The sequence below is a fragment of the Magnolia sinica genome, chromosome 16 (genome assembly GCF_029962835.1).
Source record: "Magnolia sinica isolate HGM2019 chromosome 16, MsV1, whole genome shotgun sequence".
Lineage (NCBI taxonomy): Eukaryota > Viridiplantae > Streptophyta > Magnoliopsida > Magnoliales > Magnoliaceae > Magnolia > Magnolia sinica.
In genome coordinates this window covers 35,428,060-35,445,861 of record NC_080588.1, presented here as the reverse complement: position 1 = coordinate 35,445,861, position 17,802 = coordinate 35,428,060, and the positions used below count along the sequence as shown (strand labels likewise).

The 17,802-nt window shown below is 39.6% G+C and overlaps 1 protein-coding gene across 1 annotated transcript in view; it reads left to right on the top strand.

Moving 5' to 3' along the window:
* The window catches only part of LOC131229696 (probable mitochondrial-processing peptidase subunit beta, mitochondrial), a 53,177-nt gene extending 38,682 nt beyond the window's left edge, over positions 1–14,495 (top strand). The window contains exons 6-9 of the mRNA XM_058225687.1: positions 2,653–2,751; positions 11,750–11,815; positions 11,932–12,039; positions 14,127–14,495. Of these exons, the coding sequence (XP_058081670.1) occupies positions 2,653–2,751; positions 11,750–11,815; positions 11,932–12,039; positions 14,127–14,213 (360 nt within the window). The 3' untranslated portion in view covers positions 14,214–14,495. The remainder of the gene's footprint in view (positions 1–2,652; positions 2,752–11,749; positions 11,816–11,931; positions 12,040–14,126) is intronic.
* The last annotated feature ends 3,307 nt before the right edge of the window (positions 14,496–17,802 follow it).

The following is a 17,802-nucleotide window of genomic DNA, read 5'->3' as shown; positions in this document are numbered from 1 at the left end:
CTGGTTCTCGGAGAGTTTCCCCAATAGCAGGTTTCCCTTCAGGCAAATTGATGCAAGACATGGAAAATTAAATATGATATGCAAGATCTCAGGCTTTAGATCATACTAATTCAAAACAATCCATATTAATTCCACATCCTACACAAAAGTTCAAACATTCAATTAAAAGGGAATCTGCACGGGTCCAGGCCTACACAGGTTGGGATTGGATCTGTTAAAATTATAAACCAAACAATGCTTAAAGATAAGTAATAATCATTCACACATGCACAACAATTAGTCCCTAATCCAAGGGATTCACCAATTTCAATTTAAGGAACTTTAGGGTGAGAAAATGGGTAAATAAGTTAGGGATAATGCAATCTAGGGTTAGGGTTATGAAAAACTAGAGTAAAACGGGAAAATCGGAAGAAAACCTGAACTAAATGATAGCTCCCGCGTGCAGACTGCGGCCCGAACCTGTCACACGTGCGTAGGAGGCTGGCCGCACGTGCGCTGGGGGCTCGAATCCCAAAATAGCCTTCTAGGCTTTGGTCGGCCCGGGGGGGGGGGTTGGGGGGGACTACGAAACCTCCAAATCTCATGGCGATCTGACATGCAGTCGAGGCGCAGTGCTCCGTCGAAGTTTCGGAACTGCCTGTAGGGAGAAGATCCGCTGCAAAACTGATGGATTCAAGGCGAGGATGGCTGTAGAAGGTGAGATATATGGATGGAAGAGGGGGGGAGGGACTACAAACCCTCCAAATCTCATGGCGATCCGACGTGTGGTTGGGGCGCAATGCTCCGTCGAAGTTTCGGCCCTCCTACAGGGCCAGATTCTGGAAACTGGCTGTAGGGAGAAGATCTGCTGCAAAACTGATGGATTGAGGCGAGGATGGTTGTAGAAGGTGAGATATATGGATGGAAGAGGGTAAGGGCGGATGAGGATAGATGTGGCTTTGCACCACGATAGTTAGACCTTCGAAAAGGGAAGGCTTCACACCCACTTGAATTTTTCCACAACTCAGAAACTCAGAGAGTAGAAATAAACTTGCAGGAATTTTTATTAAACTTCAATGAATCAAAATAACTACAAGGGGTGCCTATTTATAGGGAAAACCCTATACCCCAAAACTCGCACTATGTGCGCAACCTATTACTTGGCGATGAACTAAACGAAAATAAAAACCAATCAAAGAAATCTAAAGCGTTCATGATATTCTAAACAATATAAATAAGTAAAACCTAAAGTATGAACTTAATTTGACTAGTAGGCCATGATCATGAGATCCCATGATGGGCTTTTCGTGACTATCGGGCCCACTCTTTTGAATCAAAACTTCATTTTCTAACTAGGAGGCCCTTCCCGAATGTTGTCATCGAGCCAGATCGACGGTGGGGCCCTCCCTCTCCTTCCGTACGTGCGTAGGGGCAGCGTGTGTGCGCGTGATGTCCCCATTACAAATTGGCCTATGGCTGAGTGGGTAGGGCTTCTGATTTTATTTTATTTTATTTTAGTTTATTTTATTTTTTTTGGGGGGGGGGACACCATAAAGGCATTAGTGCTATTGGCCTTTGGTTGAGTGGGCAGGGCTTCTGATGCCTTTACTCACACTGTCCTTTGGAGGTTTTCCAGGATAGATCATGATGCTTATTTTTGTTGATATGATGATTTCTAACCATCTTATGTGCTCTGCTTCCTCTTTTTTGCCTTGAGAAATTTTTTGGTCATCCTTCAAAAGATGGGGGGGTGGGGGGAACCACAAAGGCATTAGTGCTATTGTTCCCCATGTTGTGCATATGGTTATTTTCTGAGGCTGGTTTCATCTTGTTAGAAACTCCATTGTTCGTTTGACTACATGACTCTGCATCTCTAATTTTCTGTATCGATTTTATTTTTTTTAGTGGTTTAGACTGCCCTCTGTCCAAAGATCTTCTAAAAGGTAAACTATTTTCTAAGAGTCTACTCCTAGATTGCCCTCTACCTTTTCAGTTTTACTATAGGAAATTGATGCCTTCTACATAAACTAAAAGCAGGTTGATCAACCTGTTGCAAGTTCTCATAAAATCTTCTTGAAATTTGACTTGTGCTCCTACCAAAAAGAGACCATTTGAATAAAATATAGATTTTTTTGTCCTGTAGGGTTCTATTGTTTCCATTCTACTTGTTGAGGGTGAAGGGTAAACTTGGATAACAAAGATAGATTCTGATTAACTGCCTTCCAATGGAATGTATGAACTATCTCTTGTCTGTCATGTCCATTTGAAGTTACCTTGCTTGTTTCCTGCCCCACAGTATATTGTATGTACTGTTTCTCTAAAGCAGTATTTCCATTTAAGAATGTGGGCAATATTACTTGGTCCATTTACACACAACCTGCAGAAGGGTTGACATTTTCCATGGATGCTGCCAGGGAAAGAATTATATCTACCTTCCATTACTTCTAGAAATTGTTTAATATTTTCTGCAAAGCTTATAAAACAATTTTCAGTCACTCTGTTTATTGCAGTCTGTTTGTTTTGTGCATTAGAATGAGTTCAGTAGTTTGGTTGACTTTAGTAGAAGTTTATATTCACCCTTTTCTGTTTTAGTCCTAGAATGAATGTAACCAGTTGAGATTTTTACTCCAATAGTCTTTTATTGTCTTTCTTTGTTTGAAATTCTGTGTTCAGCCGGATTGCTTGGATGATTTATCCTATGCAATTATGTATGAGATCAGCAAGTTGTCCTACCGCGTTTCAGAAGCCGATGTTACTCGTGCTCGCAATCAGGTACTTCGTCAGTGCTCTTTACATACCCATGGACTGCATTGGTTGCTTCTTTTTCACTTTAATATGTCATAGCCTGAAGAGATGTGCGAGGATAGTGAATCCCAATTCTAATTTACTTCTCTTTGTGATGGGTGAGTCTGCTTTCATATGTATTTTTTTCTCATATGCTACGATGCAGTAAAACCTTGGTAACGTAATATTACAACTCTGTATCATTTACCAAGTACGAAGAAGAGGTGTGTTTATAAGTTGAATTTGACATGCATATTTGTAATACAACAAGGGCACAATGGACATAGATATTATTTTTTCTGTATCCCTGGCCCAGAAGTCTTCTATGTACTGCATCAGACCATATCGAATCTATGGATCATAGTGACAAATCTTGTTCTCGACAATTTCTCAGGAGAGTTTAAAAATTTTGAGGTTTTTCTCAGGATGTTATTGGGAAAATCTTGCTGAAATAAATAAATAAATATATATATATATATATATATATATATATATATATATATATATATATATATATATATATATAATACATTTAAAGTTTAAGATATATTTCTATAAAAATTAATTAGTTGGGGAATGGTGGAAAAGGAGTAATGTATCCAACCCCAATTTGTTTGGATAAGGCTTAGATGATGATGATGATGATGATGATTTATATAACAATTCCTACATGTTTTTACTATTTTTCGAGTTAATATTGGCCAAAAAACACCAGATTGTAAAATCTGTTGAGATTTTGAAAATCTCACGACAATATTGTTTAGTGTATTTCTTGGGATATTTTCACGGGATCTTCAAAATCTTGGCGATATTTGTCACACTGCTATGGATTGATTGGGTTGGGAAACTTTTTTTCTTTTAGTCAATTGAATCTTCACAGGTAGGGGTGCACACGGTTCGGTTTGGTCCGGTTTTGGGGTGAAACCGGAACCGAACCGTTACTAACGGTTCTAGGAAATTTGGAACCGGAACCGAACCGTTGGCACCCTAGAACCGAACCGGAACCGAACCGTTAAAACCGGTTCGGTTCCGGATCGATTCCACGGTTCTTGGCTTTTTATAATCCAGCCCAATTGCAAGCCCATGTCCATCCATGTTGTGGTCCATTTGATGAATGGTTTAGATGTTGTATAAGGTGTTCAAAAATACATTTACGAAAATAATTATTCTAGAGAAAATAATTATAAGGTATGCAAAAGTACATCGGTTCGGTTCAAAGTTCGGTTCCACGGTTCGGTTCTACGGATCGGATCCACGGTTTGGTTCAACGGATCGGTTCACGGTTCGGTTCGGTTCTACATACCCCCAAACCGAGAACCGAACCGATGTCACCGGTTCTTTGATTTTTGGAACCGGAACCGGAACCGGTGCACTGTAGAACCGGACCAAACCGGACCGTTTGGTCGGTTCCGATCCGGTTCTACGATTCTACCGGTTAAATGTGCACCCCTATTCACAGGGGTGCTGGAGATTGAAAATTTAATTGGACCATAAAATAGGAAGGGTGGATCAAATAAAGAGACCTGCAACTCTAATCCATTAGATTTTCCTTTATTATCTTATAAAAATATGGAAGGCACCTAAATGGAATACAAGATACAGAAAATATACATAATTCTCTTTATAATGGATGAGTATCCAGACCATCTCTCTCTCTCTCTCTCTCTCTCTCTCTCTCTCTGATGCAGGGCAATTAACCACTTGCTCTAAAAGCTCGAACTGTTAGAGCATGACGAATTAATCCCTTTATCACATAGCTCAGGCCCTACATCTCATGGGTTAGGACCTCGGCCGAACCCCCCTCGTGGGCCCCAAATCACATGGGTACCGCCTCACACGGGCCGCCCACCCCAAGTGTGTCCCCGCATCCCACATGCTACCCCACTCGAGCCTGGCGTTAAATGCGCATTAATCACCCCCAGTGAGGAGTCTCGAACACGAGACCTCTCCCATGGGCCCCACCCACCCCGAGTGTGCCCCTGCATCCCACAGGCGACCCCACTCGAGCCCGGTATGAAAATGCAGCTCGAACTGTTAGAGCATGGCAAATTAATCCCTTTATCTCATAGGCCAGGCCCCACATCTCATGGGTTAGGACCTTGGCCGAACCCCCTTCGTGGGCCCCAAATCACATGGCCACCGCCTCATACGGGCCGCCCACCCCAAGTGTATCCCCGCATCCCACAGGCTACCCCACTCGAGCCCGTTGTGAAATGCGCATTAATTACCCTCGGTGAGCAGTCTCGAACACGAGACCTCCTCCGTGGGCCCCGCCCACCCCGAGTGTGCCCCTGCATCCCACAGGTGACCCCACTCAAGCCCGGTGTGAAAATGCCCCTGCATTACTCTCTCTCTCTCTCTCCACACATACATTAATTTTCAGGTAGGCAGCTACTTGTACTTCTGCGAAGCAATCATGAGCATGCAAGTTTCAAATTTTGGTTATTTGGTAAAACAAGATTCGGAAAGCGAGGTTCAATTGGCTGGGACAAGGCTACGATGATCATATGATCATGATGATATGAGCAGTGTTAATGATGTCTAGGGCCCTTTTGGTAGACAGCAGTGTTTTTTGAATCGTATCACAATATGAATTGTACGATTCATATCTTATCGTATGGATGTACGATTCAAATCGTATGCCCAAATTATGAATCTTAAATAATCTTTCAATTATCATAAATTGAATCATGTGATTATCTTATTGAATCATATGATAATCGTAGAATTTCATAAATGGGGCCAAAGTTACATTAAAAAGATCATTTTTTTCCTAAGTCATTCTTTTTTTAAAACCCCTTTTTTGGTTGACTCATTTTACACATGATATGTATACTGTATGCATGTTCTCAATTGATAATATCATGATATACTAATACTTTTTTTTTTTTTTAACGATGATGTGTGATTACTTTTCATGGTGTATACTGATGGGAAATGGATTATTGGTGAAACAATAAAAAAATCATGATTTACGATACAATTTGCAATTTGATATGATTCGACCCCTACTACGATATGTGATAGGATGACGATTTTGACAACATTGGTACACACCTAAAATTGAGTTCATCTCATTTTAGTTACTCATAATCATGTATTTCATTTTGATAGAATTAAAGTTATCTTGATAATTAATAATTGTGAATTGTGACCTTGAATTCATAATTTTGATTAACTAAAATGAGATGAACTCATTTTTAGGTGTCTACCAAATAGGCCCTTAGATTTTGGGCCTTCTATTAGCTCCAAAGATACATCGGTTATATTACAGCCACAGATTTGCAGTGGCATTGGCAAATAGATGATCATTATGGAAGTGCAAGTGCACTGCATCAAAGAAGCGATGAGGTCATTTGTTTCACTCTTTTTAGGGCTTTCCTTAGTGATCACTAAATCCTTAAATGCGTTGATTTGATAGAAAGAGATGGTAAGGCTGGGATCCGTTGCAAGTAGATTTTGAAAATGCCTACAACCACATAGGGTGATCCTTCCGTACATGATAAAGAGGATGGGCTCTGGTTGTTCATGGATAAAATGGATTAAGGGTTGTCTCCTAAGCTTGGTTCTCAATTCTCCTCAATGGCTCAAGCACTTAAGGTAAGGAGACCCCTTTGTCTCTTTTTTGTAGTTGGGGAAGATGCTAGTAGGCTCATCAAAGTGGTTGTTAGCTTGAGTTCACAGTTTCCTTCTCCACTTGCTGCTTCCTGGTTCATCACACCCTGGATTCCCAAACCATGTTGGGTAGTGTAGTAAGGTTAGAGGCGCAAATAGAAGAGTTGGCCCTTTATGTCTTTCTCAATTTGATTGAAGTCACCGAAATCCTTCGAGGGTAGATGTGATACCTCCTGTCAGTCACCTTCGTTCCGTCAAGGAAGGCTGAACATAGGAACTACTAGTCGAGTATAGATGTGATACATCCTATCAATCACCGTTGTTCTTTCCATTCCCTATTCGCCCTAACGACCTCATGCTTTGGCTACTCTCACATCCATGACTGAAATGCCAGGGTTACGGTTCACCGTGGCCGAGATGTCAGCTACAGCCAGGCCAAGAGTCTTGTGTCTCATGTGACACTCTCCTTCCTTGCTTTTTCATACGCTCCTTGCTAGAGAAGGTCAGTGAAGTGCAGGAATGATGGATGACCGAACTCTCGAACTCACGGAAGTTCGATCTATCTTCAATCCGTCTCTTAGCCTCAATTTCCTTCAACCCAACCCCACCCTCTTCCAAATATCTGCCCTGAGCATCCCGTATAACCGCTTCAGACAGCAGGGGGGATCCAGAGCTGACGCCCCCATCCTATTCAAGGCTAGGTGGCCTCAACACTGCACTTGACGTGCATCACACATCAAAAGAAAGAAAAGATCCGTGTATGAAGGTTTCTTGGAATGCTTTAGAGTGGGTATGATCAATATTTCTCGCCTTCAGTTTCTGGATGATGCGACCCTCTTTGAAATGGTGACACTATCAATTCCGGATCGTCAAATCTAACCTTTGATTTTTTTCAAGCCGTTTCGGGTTAGTGAGTGAATCTTAACTGCTATTGCTGGGTGGCCTATGGTGAAAGCCCGATAGGTGTGATGAGGTTTAAGGCTGATTCTCTTCCAATGATATATAAATGGCTTCTGCTTGAGACCCAGTAGTTGAATGTTTTTGTGGAGAAGATTAGCGGTCCGCATGGTCTTAGAAACGGTTGTGTTACAGCCGTATCGGCTGTTACATGGAGGGAATGGTCTCCCCCAATATGCAATACAGGGCCGAATCTGTTTGCTAAGAAAAAAATGTGTCGTATCAGCTGATATGCCCCATATTGGCACCTTGATGGGGCTATTATGGCTAAAAAGAGCCCATTGTGACAGTTTTTGTTTTCAATTCTTTTCTCGTTTTCCACTTTTTAATTCATTTCAACCATGAAGGAAGCTTAGAAACTAATTTTAAACTGAATCTGGGTCTGCTTTGAGGATCAAAACATAATTTGATTGTGATTGAATGAATCAAAGCGAAGTGAACCATTTTGGGAAATATTGGAAGGAATAAACCGTTACTTCTTTTTTCTTTTTTTTTTTTTCATTTTTTCAATTTTTTCAAATTTTTTTTTGTTTTATTTGTATGTAGCAGGCCCTAATCCACCAAATCATGCTTGATTTATGTTTGATTAGGGCCTATTGCTCGACTTTAGTAGGCTAAGCTGACAATGCTCAATAGACGACATTCTTACCAATGAATGGCTCGTTCCTCCATTAAATACATGTCTAAAACTAGAATAATGTATATATGGGATCCTCACATTGTCATACAATTTTACCAATATTATTTTTTTTCCAAAAAAAAAAAAAAAAAAAAAAACTCCAGCAATAACAAGACTATATTGGCCAATACGGCCTGTATCATATATCATCGACCGATACTTAGGGCTGTACATGAGCAGAGTTAGCTCGGTAGCTCGCTCGACTCGACTCGAAAAAGCTCGATTCGACTCAGTTCGAAACTGAGTTCGAGCCGAGTCGAACTGATTTTTTGAGCTTGAAAAAATTTCGAACCGAGTTCGAGCTTGCCCAAGCTCGACTCGATTCGGATCGAACCCAACTCGAATCGATTCAGTTCGGTGACTCGGTTACTTTGACATTGCTGTTGCTCACCAAGTGTTTGATGAAATGACTCAAGTGTGGCTGTTGGCAAGGAAGGTACGTATATGAAACAAATACCCTTTTTTTCCTTGATTTTTATGTTGCTTACAAGGTGTTTGATAAAATACCTGTAAAACCATTGTTGTTGTTTTATATACAATGAGATTTTGAAGGTGTAGACCATGTGTTTGTGAAAATGCCGCACAGGCGAACTTGGCTCGATCTTGGCTCGAACTGGCCCGAGCTGTTGACCAAACCGAGCTGAGCTAGCCAATTAGGATTGAGGACCGAGCTGAGCTGAGCCTAGTTTTCGACTCGTGTACACCTCTATCGATACTGTTACACAATACTAATGTTTTAAATAGCGGTAGCATGTTGCGTAGCACTCGGCCCTCTATAGCGTGTGATTTAAATAGTGTAGTGTGTAACGTAAACTTCATGTTACTTCTATTTTTTAATTTAAAAATTGGAAAATTATGATAAATAGTAAGAAAAAAGAAGGAAAAAAATATGAAAAAGCCTAAAAGATTATTCGTTTTTCAAGTATAAGCATGTTCAAACAAGTTATTGATTATCATTTATCAAAAGCCAACCCACATATATAAACCAAATCAAATAATTATCACATTAACAACTTTCTAATCAAACCACTTTAATTAATAATGCCTAATTGAAACCATAAGTCACAAGTATGAAAAGAAAAGAAAAAAATCCCACAAGTTAAGAAGTATTAAGTATGATGCAAGTGTCATATTCCTCAACAATAGATACAAAGAAAATGTAAATAAATAAAATGGATCGTAGTGTAGTGTATGCTACGACCCCTGTAGCGGACACTACAGGGATTTTACGCTATTTAGTACGCTATGGATATGCTACGCTATGAGCTCTATTGGAAACATTGCATAATACCTTGTGGTGCATAAAAGGCCAGCCCAACATTACAAAATCTCTTGATCGGTGATGTAAGTAGTTCTTGAGTCTCACATGCGTACCCCACTTGATCACAAGTGTGGGTCCCATATGGTCACACGTGAGTGCAACTTGGGGTCCACATGAAGGCACGTGTGTGTGTGTGTGTGTGTGTGTGTGTGTGTGTGTGTGTGTGTGTCTTTAAATAAATTAAAAGGTCTATCTAAACTACACTTGCTTAAGGGTTTACTAGATTAGTACTTAAGGGTGTTTTAGTATTATCCTTTATAAGGGTTCTACCTTAGGTTATAAACAAGTCCCTTGACTTTTTAGAGCTTGAATATTAAGAAAAGACGAGAAGTTTGTCGTCTTTTTTTTTTTTAATGAGTTCGTTGGTGGCATGTGTTGCCTCTTGAGTCTTTGTATGTTTCTCTTATTCAATTTGGTTTGTAGATCTCAGTTTGGAAATTAGTTTAGATTTATTTTGATTCTAATTGCATTAATTGGTCTTTCTGATTACAATCACGGTGTTGGCACCTAAGTGCTTACAGAAAACCCAACATGATTTTATTTGGGTGGGGAGAGGGGTGGTCCCCAAATTCCATCTTCTTAAGTGGGATGATGTGCAACGCAATTTTCATCCATAGCCCGTGCAAATTATTTAGGCATCTCTTCTTCTCTCTAGTTTCTGTTTAAAACCATTCTTCTTTCCCAATTTCACATGGTATTAGGGGCCTTGTCTTTTGATTTTGTTCTTTTTGAAGGTTTTGTAAAGGTCTAATCGGATGTGGTTTACCATGATGCATTCCCGTGTTTCAAAGAGCTAGAGGCATAGGAGGGATGGGTAGGCTGACAAACTCGTCAAGATGTACACCTTTCAATGTTCTCGTCTTTGATATTTTCTTCTCTCTAGTTTCTGTTAAAACCATTCTTCTTTCCCAATTTCACATGGTATCAAAGTCAGGCTTTGATCTTGGGACCTGTGGGTCATGGGCCTAAACTCAGGCCTAGACTAAACCCAATCAACAAACCAAAGCCCAAAGGGGCCCAAGACCCAAAACGTATGAACCAACAATACATTTAACAATTGGGAACCCCTAAACAAAGTGAAATAGGCCAAGTGGTAGAGGCCTTATGATTACTATAAACTCAACTTTGATGGATCTTCAGTCGGCAATTTGGGCCCCTTACGAACAATGGGGTATTGTTAGAAGTGATAAGGGTGAAACTGTAAAGTTATGTTGTCTACTTGATTGGGCAACTCTGATATTTTGGCTGAGGGAATACTCTCTCCATCTGTATCAATGGAAATATTATTGTCAAAAGAGATTCCACTAATGTCATTGGTTGGGCTTCCAGTGGCTCCAAATCGGGGAGGCTTTCTTACATCTTCAACAAATTCGGGGAGCTCTCTTCTAGCTTAAATATCTCATTTCAAGACATTATTAGTGAAGCTGATTGTATTGCTGATTTATTAGCAATGGAAGGGTGTCAAGGGCCCAACTGTGTTTAGGAGAAAGTGCCACTAATGTAATTTTGACCTCTGACCTGTTATTCTTCTTCCCTTAATAAATTTTCATAACTTCATTAAAAAAATAGTTTTAATAGTATGGTGTTTTTTTTTTGAAAGGCATAATTGGTTGGTGTAATTACCTTTAAAACACGCGCACGTGCGCACACATACAAAAGTCCAACACATGTCATCCCCAACCAATGTAGACCTCATCTTGGACGCTAGCAGTTAACTCACCCATAACTCATACAAATATTTCAATGATGAAATGTTCTGTTTTAATAGTATAGTATTATTAATTTATTATGCATATGTAAAATAATCCCGAACATAATGATTAACCTAAAACCAATTATTCATGTGTAAAAAGTTATTTTTTCTATATGAACCATGTTCAGGATTGTCGCATCCTCTTACATGGACACCTGTCAACAAGGCACAGTTTCAAAAGGTGGGCGTGTCCATGTTACATAGGCTAAGTATTCATGTTGGGGGACTAACTACAACTTTGTTCATATTATTTTGGAGCTATACGTGAATGGAATATACCGATGATTTGAGGACTACTTACTGTAAGTACTAAGGTTGTTCCAATGCATTCATTTCCTTTCTTTTGAACTTAATTATTGCAACTAAATTCAAACAGTACATCACAACGCATAAGGAAGAGATAACCATCAACTATTACTTCTCTTTCAAACTAAGAAACAGTATTTGTGTGATCTAATTTTATTGCAGATTCTGTAAACAAGGAGTGTTTTTCTAGAATTCCGTTTTGTATTGATGACTCTTATCCATTATCAAGACAGATTGGTGTATCTCTTCTCCTTTTTAAGAAAATTGTCCTTGCTAACCAAGGAAAGAAAAAAAAAGAAAAAAGCTTCTACATTTTTCAGTTATTGTCATTACTGACTGAAGTCTTGTTTCCCAGTTGAAATCCAGTCTTCTACTTCACATTGACGGAACCAGTCCTGTTGCTGAAGATATTGGCCGACAGGTAAGATTTTTTATTTTTTTATTTTTCCTTTTGTCAGGAGAGCAAACCCATTACGTTGAAAAGTAAAATAGGCTTCCTTTTTCCCTTATTGAAACCCACTTTTTCTTTGCTTGCAGCTACTTACATATGGCCGCAGACTCCCATTCGCCGAACTTTTTGCAAGGATCGATGCTGTTGCTGCGAGTACTGTCAAACGTGTTGCAAATCGGTTTATATTTGACAGGGTAAGGACTAATCTGTTATGAAAGTCTGAATGCAAATAATTGTCATTGAACAAGATCATGAACTAGATTGAAATACCATAACACACAATTATGTATGCTGCACTTTCTTAGCTACGACCAAGAATGTCAACTGATCTAATCCTTATTTAGAACTTCCAGACAAACACCCCAGACAATTTGAAAATGGTGCAGTTAAAAAAACTTCTTGATACTTTTTCCCAAGGACAGTCATTTTTCCCACCTGGACCCCCCTCCACCTGCCTGTCACCTGTTGGCATGTGCGGCATGTGGAGCAATGATCATCAACATGATAACAATAATGTCTCAACTCAGATTTCACAGTCCTGGTCTGATAAGTGGACCAGCATGACTATAAAGATGTCATCATCATCTAAGCTTTATCCCAACTAATATAGGCGACTATAAACACATACAAAATCAAATGGTGGGTTTGAGAAAACATTCCCACATTCCAAATTCAATGTACATGTGTAGTCTGCCTAATGAGTGGACTGGCCTAATTTGTGGGCTAGTTCATCTACAAGGTGGGCCCCACATGATGCATGGCTCAGAGGTCCTACACACGGTCAGGTTAACACTTGTGGGTGCATGTGGAGGTTCGAGTGGGCTTTGTCAGGATTGAAATCAAATGCCACCATGCACCTGGTTATGACATCTACTCGAGGCGAGGCTTTGAAACCCAGCACCAATAGAAAACAAGGGAAAAAAGAGGAAAAGAGAACACAACAACAGCCACTGTGAGTGATTAATACACCACCCTTTCTTTTCTGTTTCTTAGGGATAATACGATTTTGTGCTACTTATTGTTCAATTAGATGGTACTCAAGGATGATTTCAATTAGATGGTGCCCTTTGTCCCAAGTTTGAGGTCATGGGTCTGACCCTTCTGCTTTTAGTAAGACAATGGCTCATTATGTAGTGTTGTATTATTTAAATTCGATGGTGCTCTGCATCACAACTGATGACACCAGAGGTTTGATGCAGGCGCTTGCACCTTATGGGCGCATGGACTGCCACATGCATTTAACAGGAAGGCATCTTGTAGGCGAGGAATGCTCACTTGCGCACCTTCTTACATGATCACCTGTGCGCACCTTTGCACGTGTCATGGGCATAGAATCTGAACAGTCTACGTGATGCAGCACCCCTTGAAACTCTGTGGGCCCAATTTTCAGCCTGATCCAAAACTCTAGTGGGCCATGGCAAAAGGAAACAGTTTCCTCCCTTGATTTTGCATTTCTCTTTGCTATGGCCCACTAGAGTTTTGGATCAGACTCAAAATTGGGCCCATAGAGTTTCAAGGGGTGCGCATGGGTGCTCACGTAAGAAGGTGCACAGGCGAGCATTCCTCCTTGTAGGCAGGTTTGTCAGGACCTCCCATAGATTGCAATGGGTGATTTTCAGATCACCTCATCTGTTAACTGGGGCGGTGGTTGTTGGGCATAAAACACGCATGAAATGGTCATTTCATTTGGATTAACTCCATTTTTATGGATAAGATGATTTTCAGGTTGTATGTAGTTTCACCTCATCTTTAGATAGGGCTGCTATGTCTTGGGGCTATTGTGAATTGGGTGTGCAAACCTGGACCAAGGGCCCGTTTGGAGGCACTTCCTAGGTGGGGGGTTTCCAGAGGAGGTTTCAAACCTGATTTTCTGGTCAAGTCAGCAAAACCCAATCAGATTGGTTTTTGTTAAGTTGGAGTTTTAGCACCTATTTTGTCGAGTGGGAGATATTACTGAGGTTTGCTGAGTGCATCCATACGCACAAGATCAACTACCGCGTGGATCAAAACGGCATTTAGGCCTCAAAAACTTCTTTTTGGAGGGTTCTCCAAACTGGCCCTTAAGCCTGTGCTACTCAGTCTACTTTGTAACTGTAAAATGGACCCCCATCCTGTTTATGTGCAATTAACAGTAACCTCTCCTGACTGAAATAGGACAGTGGTGCTATCTGAGAAACAAGGAGTTGCTTGTGATTGAATGTTTGGTTCCTCAAGGGAAGATTTGAGAATTTGCATTTCCTGACATTGCGCTTTGTGGGCTCTCTCTTTTTTTTTTTGGCAGGACGTTGCAATTGCCGCCAGCGGTCCAATCCAGAGCCTTCCTGACTACAACTGGTTCCGTCGCCGTACCTACTGGCTTCGCTACTAGGTTGTCTGTTTGCATCATTGTTTCTCCCCCATCGTAAGATCTCATAAGCCGATGTTCGGTTGCTTTGCCCAACCACATTTCTACATGAAAAGCCATTCATGGCGATGTATTTTGTTCTGGAACATTCCAATATTGCTCAAATAATCAGCTTTCAATAACATGGAATGGCTGTGTTTCGTGCACCTCATTTTGTTCACTCAATATCTTGGATTAGTAATCTGCTGAAAGGGACACATTGTGAAACCTAGTGAATTTACAAAATGTGAGTTATTCGTTCTTAGATACTCTCATTCATGAGTCTGGGCACCAGTTGTTGCTGCCAAAATATAAAGTAGCATGAGCTGAATCCCTCTGAAGCCTAGTGAAACCTAGTGAATTTACAAAATGTGAGTTATTCGTTCTTAGATATTCTCATTCATGAGTCCGGGCACCAGTTGTTGCTGCCAAAATATAAAGTAGCATGAGCTGAATCCCTCTGAAGCCCTCCTATTTGCGAGAGTGCATTGTTCCTTTATTCATCCAATCTGGGATTCGCTTGTCCTGCCAACAGGTGCATTTGCAAACTGCATGGGAGTCCAAAGGCAGCTTGAGATTTAGGCATATGGTGCAGAGGGTCGGACCTTCCAGCTAAATTGTTAGGGTTCGGGGCTCCAGTTGGGTCCATGCTTGTGACGAGCCTATGTTGGTCCAACAGTTATTAAGAGGAATGATAGGTAAGGGGACATGTTCTCCGTTCACGGCATAGAATCAGTTGCTCCCTCATCGAATCCCAGCTTAAAAGGGGGAAGGGATGGAAAAGGTAAGCTTCAAAAGAAGTGCCCTTTTGCTGGGGATGTTAACAGGTCCTGGCCGAGCAAATCAAAATTTAAACAGGCCTCTTACCACAAATTCAAAATTCAGTCGATATTCATTTTTGGTCATGGGATCACAATGATGAGTAGTTATCTCTACCACGTGAGTGAGATGTGTTAAGATATGTAACACGTATCCCATGATAGTAGTTAGCTGAACTTACCATTTTTCAGCTTCTCATGACTTTTTAGATTTTGATCATATTTGATCGTCAATGTAACCAAAGCGATCTTCTGTTTGTCTCTTGTTGAGATTTCGCTCTCATATGGCACAATCTGAATCTTTAAATTTGACACGGTTATATTTGGTTTAAACTATCTTGACAAAATAACTCTTATGAGAAGCGACACCACTTCTACGTTCACATAGGTGAACTCCTTCCAGTGTTTCCGTTACATAAAACATGTCCTATTTGACTGGATTTCATTAAGAGTTCCAAGACTCAGCCCTCTTATTGTAACGGCCAACACTTTTCATCTTAGATGAGATTATTTTTTAGATTTAGTGTTGAAACTTTCAACATATCGATGATTTGTTATTACTCATTGAACCCAATCTTTAAAAATTTTCTAACTTTGGGTTGAGTTTCTATCATTGGTAGAACTATGATTGAAGAGTTTCAACCACATCCCTTTAAATGTTGTCATTACTACCTCTATTGTCAAAGGTTTTACAAAGGGATCAACCAAGTTTATTACTTGACTTCACGAATGAGATTGCTATGATTCCATCTTGAATCAATTGCCTTACTTTCCATTATATGTACCGTTGTAGGCTCTCGCTAAAGTGGCTTCACTGTCGCAATGAAGTGAAGCGGTTGGTATACGAACAAGATTTCTAATAGAAGATCTCTCACCACTCAGCCTCTTTTCCTATTGCAACCAATGCTATGAACTCATATTCCATTGTTGAGTGCGTTATGTAAGTTTATTTTTTGAATCTTCAAGATACAGATGCACCTCCTAAGGTGAATATCCATCTTGTCGTGGACTTGTTGTCCCATGCACTTGATATTCAACTTGCATCGGTATATCCTTTCAACGCGGCTAAAAATTCTGCGTAAAATAGCCTTAATTCTTTGGTTTCTTTTAGATAACCTAGAACTCTACTTATAACTTTTCAGTGTTCTACACTTTAATTACTGTTAAATGTACTTAGTTTACTTACAACGTATGTTATATCCAGTCTTGTGCATTGCATACCATACATAAGACTGCCTATAACATTAATATACTCTAGTTGTGCAACTGCTCTTCCATTAGTTTCCTTCAATTTGATACTTGGATCAAATGAGGTTTTTACCTCTTTGATTTTCAAGTGGTTAAACTTGTTTAATATCTTCTCAATATAATGACACTGACACAATGCATAACCCCCCACTATGCTTTTTAATTTTGATACCTAATATAGTATTCACTTGTCCATGATCTTTAATTTTGAAAACGGAGGAGAGAAACTTCTTTGTTTCAGTTACACCTTCTATTTTGTTGCTGATTATTAACATATCATCCACATATAAACATATGATTACAATATAATTATTATAAACTTTTCAGTATATGTTTTTATCAATAATGTTATGTGCAAAACCACAAGACAGTGCTTTTGAATCAAACTTATTATGTCACTGTTTTGGTGCTTGTTTTAATTCACTTAAAGACTTAACAAGTCTACACACTTTTCTTTCATTGTCTGGTAGAACAAACATTTCGGTTGCTCCATGTATACCTCCTCATCGAGGTCACCATTCAAGAATGTTGTCTTCACGTCCATTTGATGGGTATGAAGATGATGTATGGATGCTAAAGTGAATAAAATTTTAATCGACGTTATTCTAGCCACTGATGAATATGTATTAAAATAATTGATTACTTCTTTCTGTCGAAAACCCTTAGCAACTAATCTTGCCTTAAAGGTTTGTATTATACCATTAGTGTGATATTTCTTCTTAAATACTCACTTACACCCTATTGGTTTAGAACATGGAGGTAGATCAACCAGTTCCTATGTTTGGTTTGATATAATAAAAACCATTTCATCATTAAGGACCTCTTTTCAAAAAGCAGAGTCTCTTGAAGTCATAGCTTCACTAAAGGTTTTAGGTTTATATTCTATAGTTAAAACCATATGTATTTTCCTAATGACCTTCTCTCTATCACATTTTACAATATGAAAAGAGAGACGCTGAGGGTCTATTTGATCAGGATCAAGACTCTTCTCTACTCTTGCTCTTTGGCTCTTACGAGGTTCACTTGGAGTTTCAACTTCTTGTTGTGTTCCTTCTATAATTTTATTAGGAGATTGAATCTCAGTATTCTTTTTTTTCATGAACAAAAAGTTCTCAAAGAACTCTACATCTCTAGATTCTATGATTACATTGGAATCTAAGTCCAAAAGTCTATATGCCTTACTATTTTGTGCATATCTTACAAAGACGTACTTGAGAGGTCTTGGTCCTAACTTAGTTCTTTTAGATTAAGGAATTCTGCAATACACAAGACACCCCTACACTTTAAGATCCCCTATGTTAGGTTTCTTTCCTTTCCAAATTTCGTATGGAGAGGTCTTGATTTTCTTAGATGGGATTCTATTCAGAACGTGGCACACAACTAACATCGCTTCTCCCCATAGGTTTAATGGTAACTTTGCTTGTATTAGCATTGAGTTGACTATTTCAATTAAAGTCCTATTTTTTCTCTCAATTACACCATTTTATTGTGGTGTATAGAGTATTGTG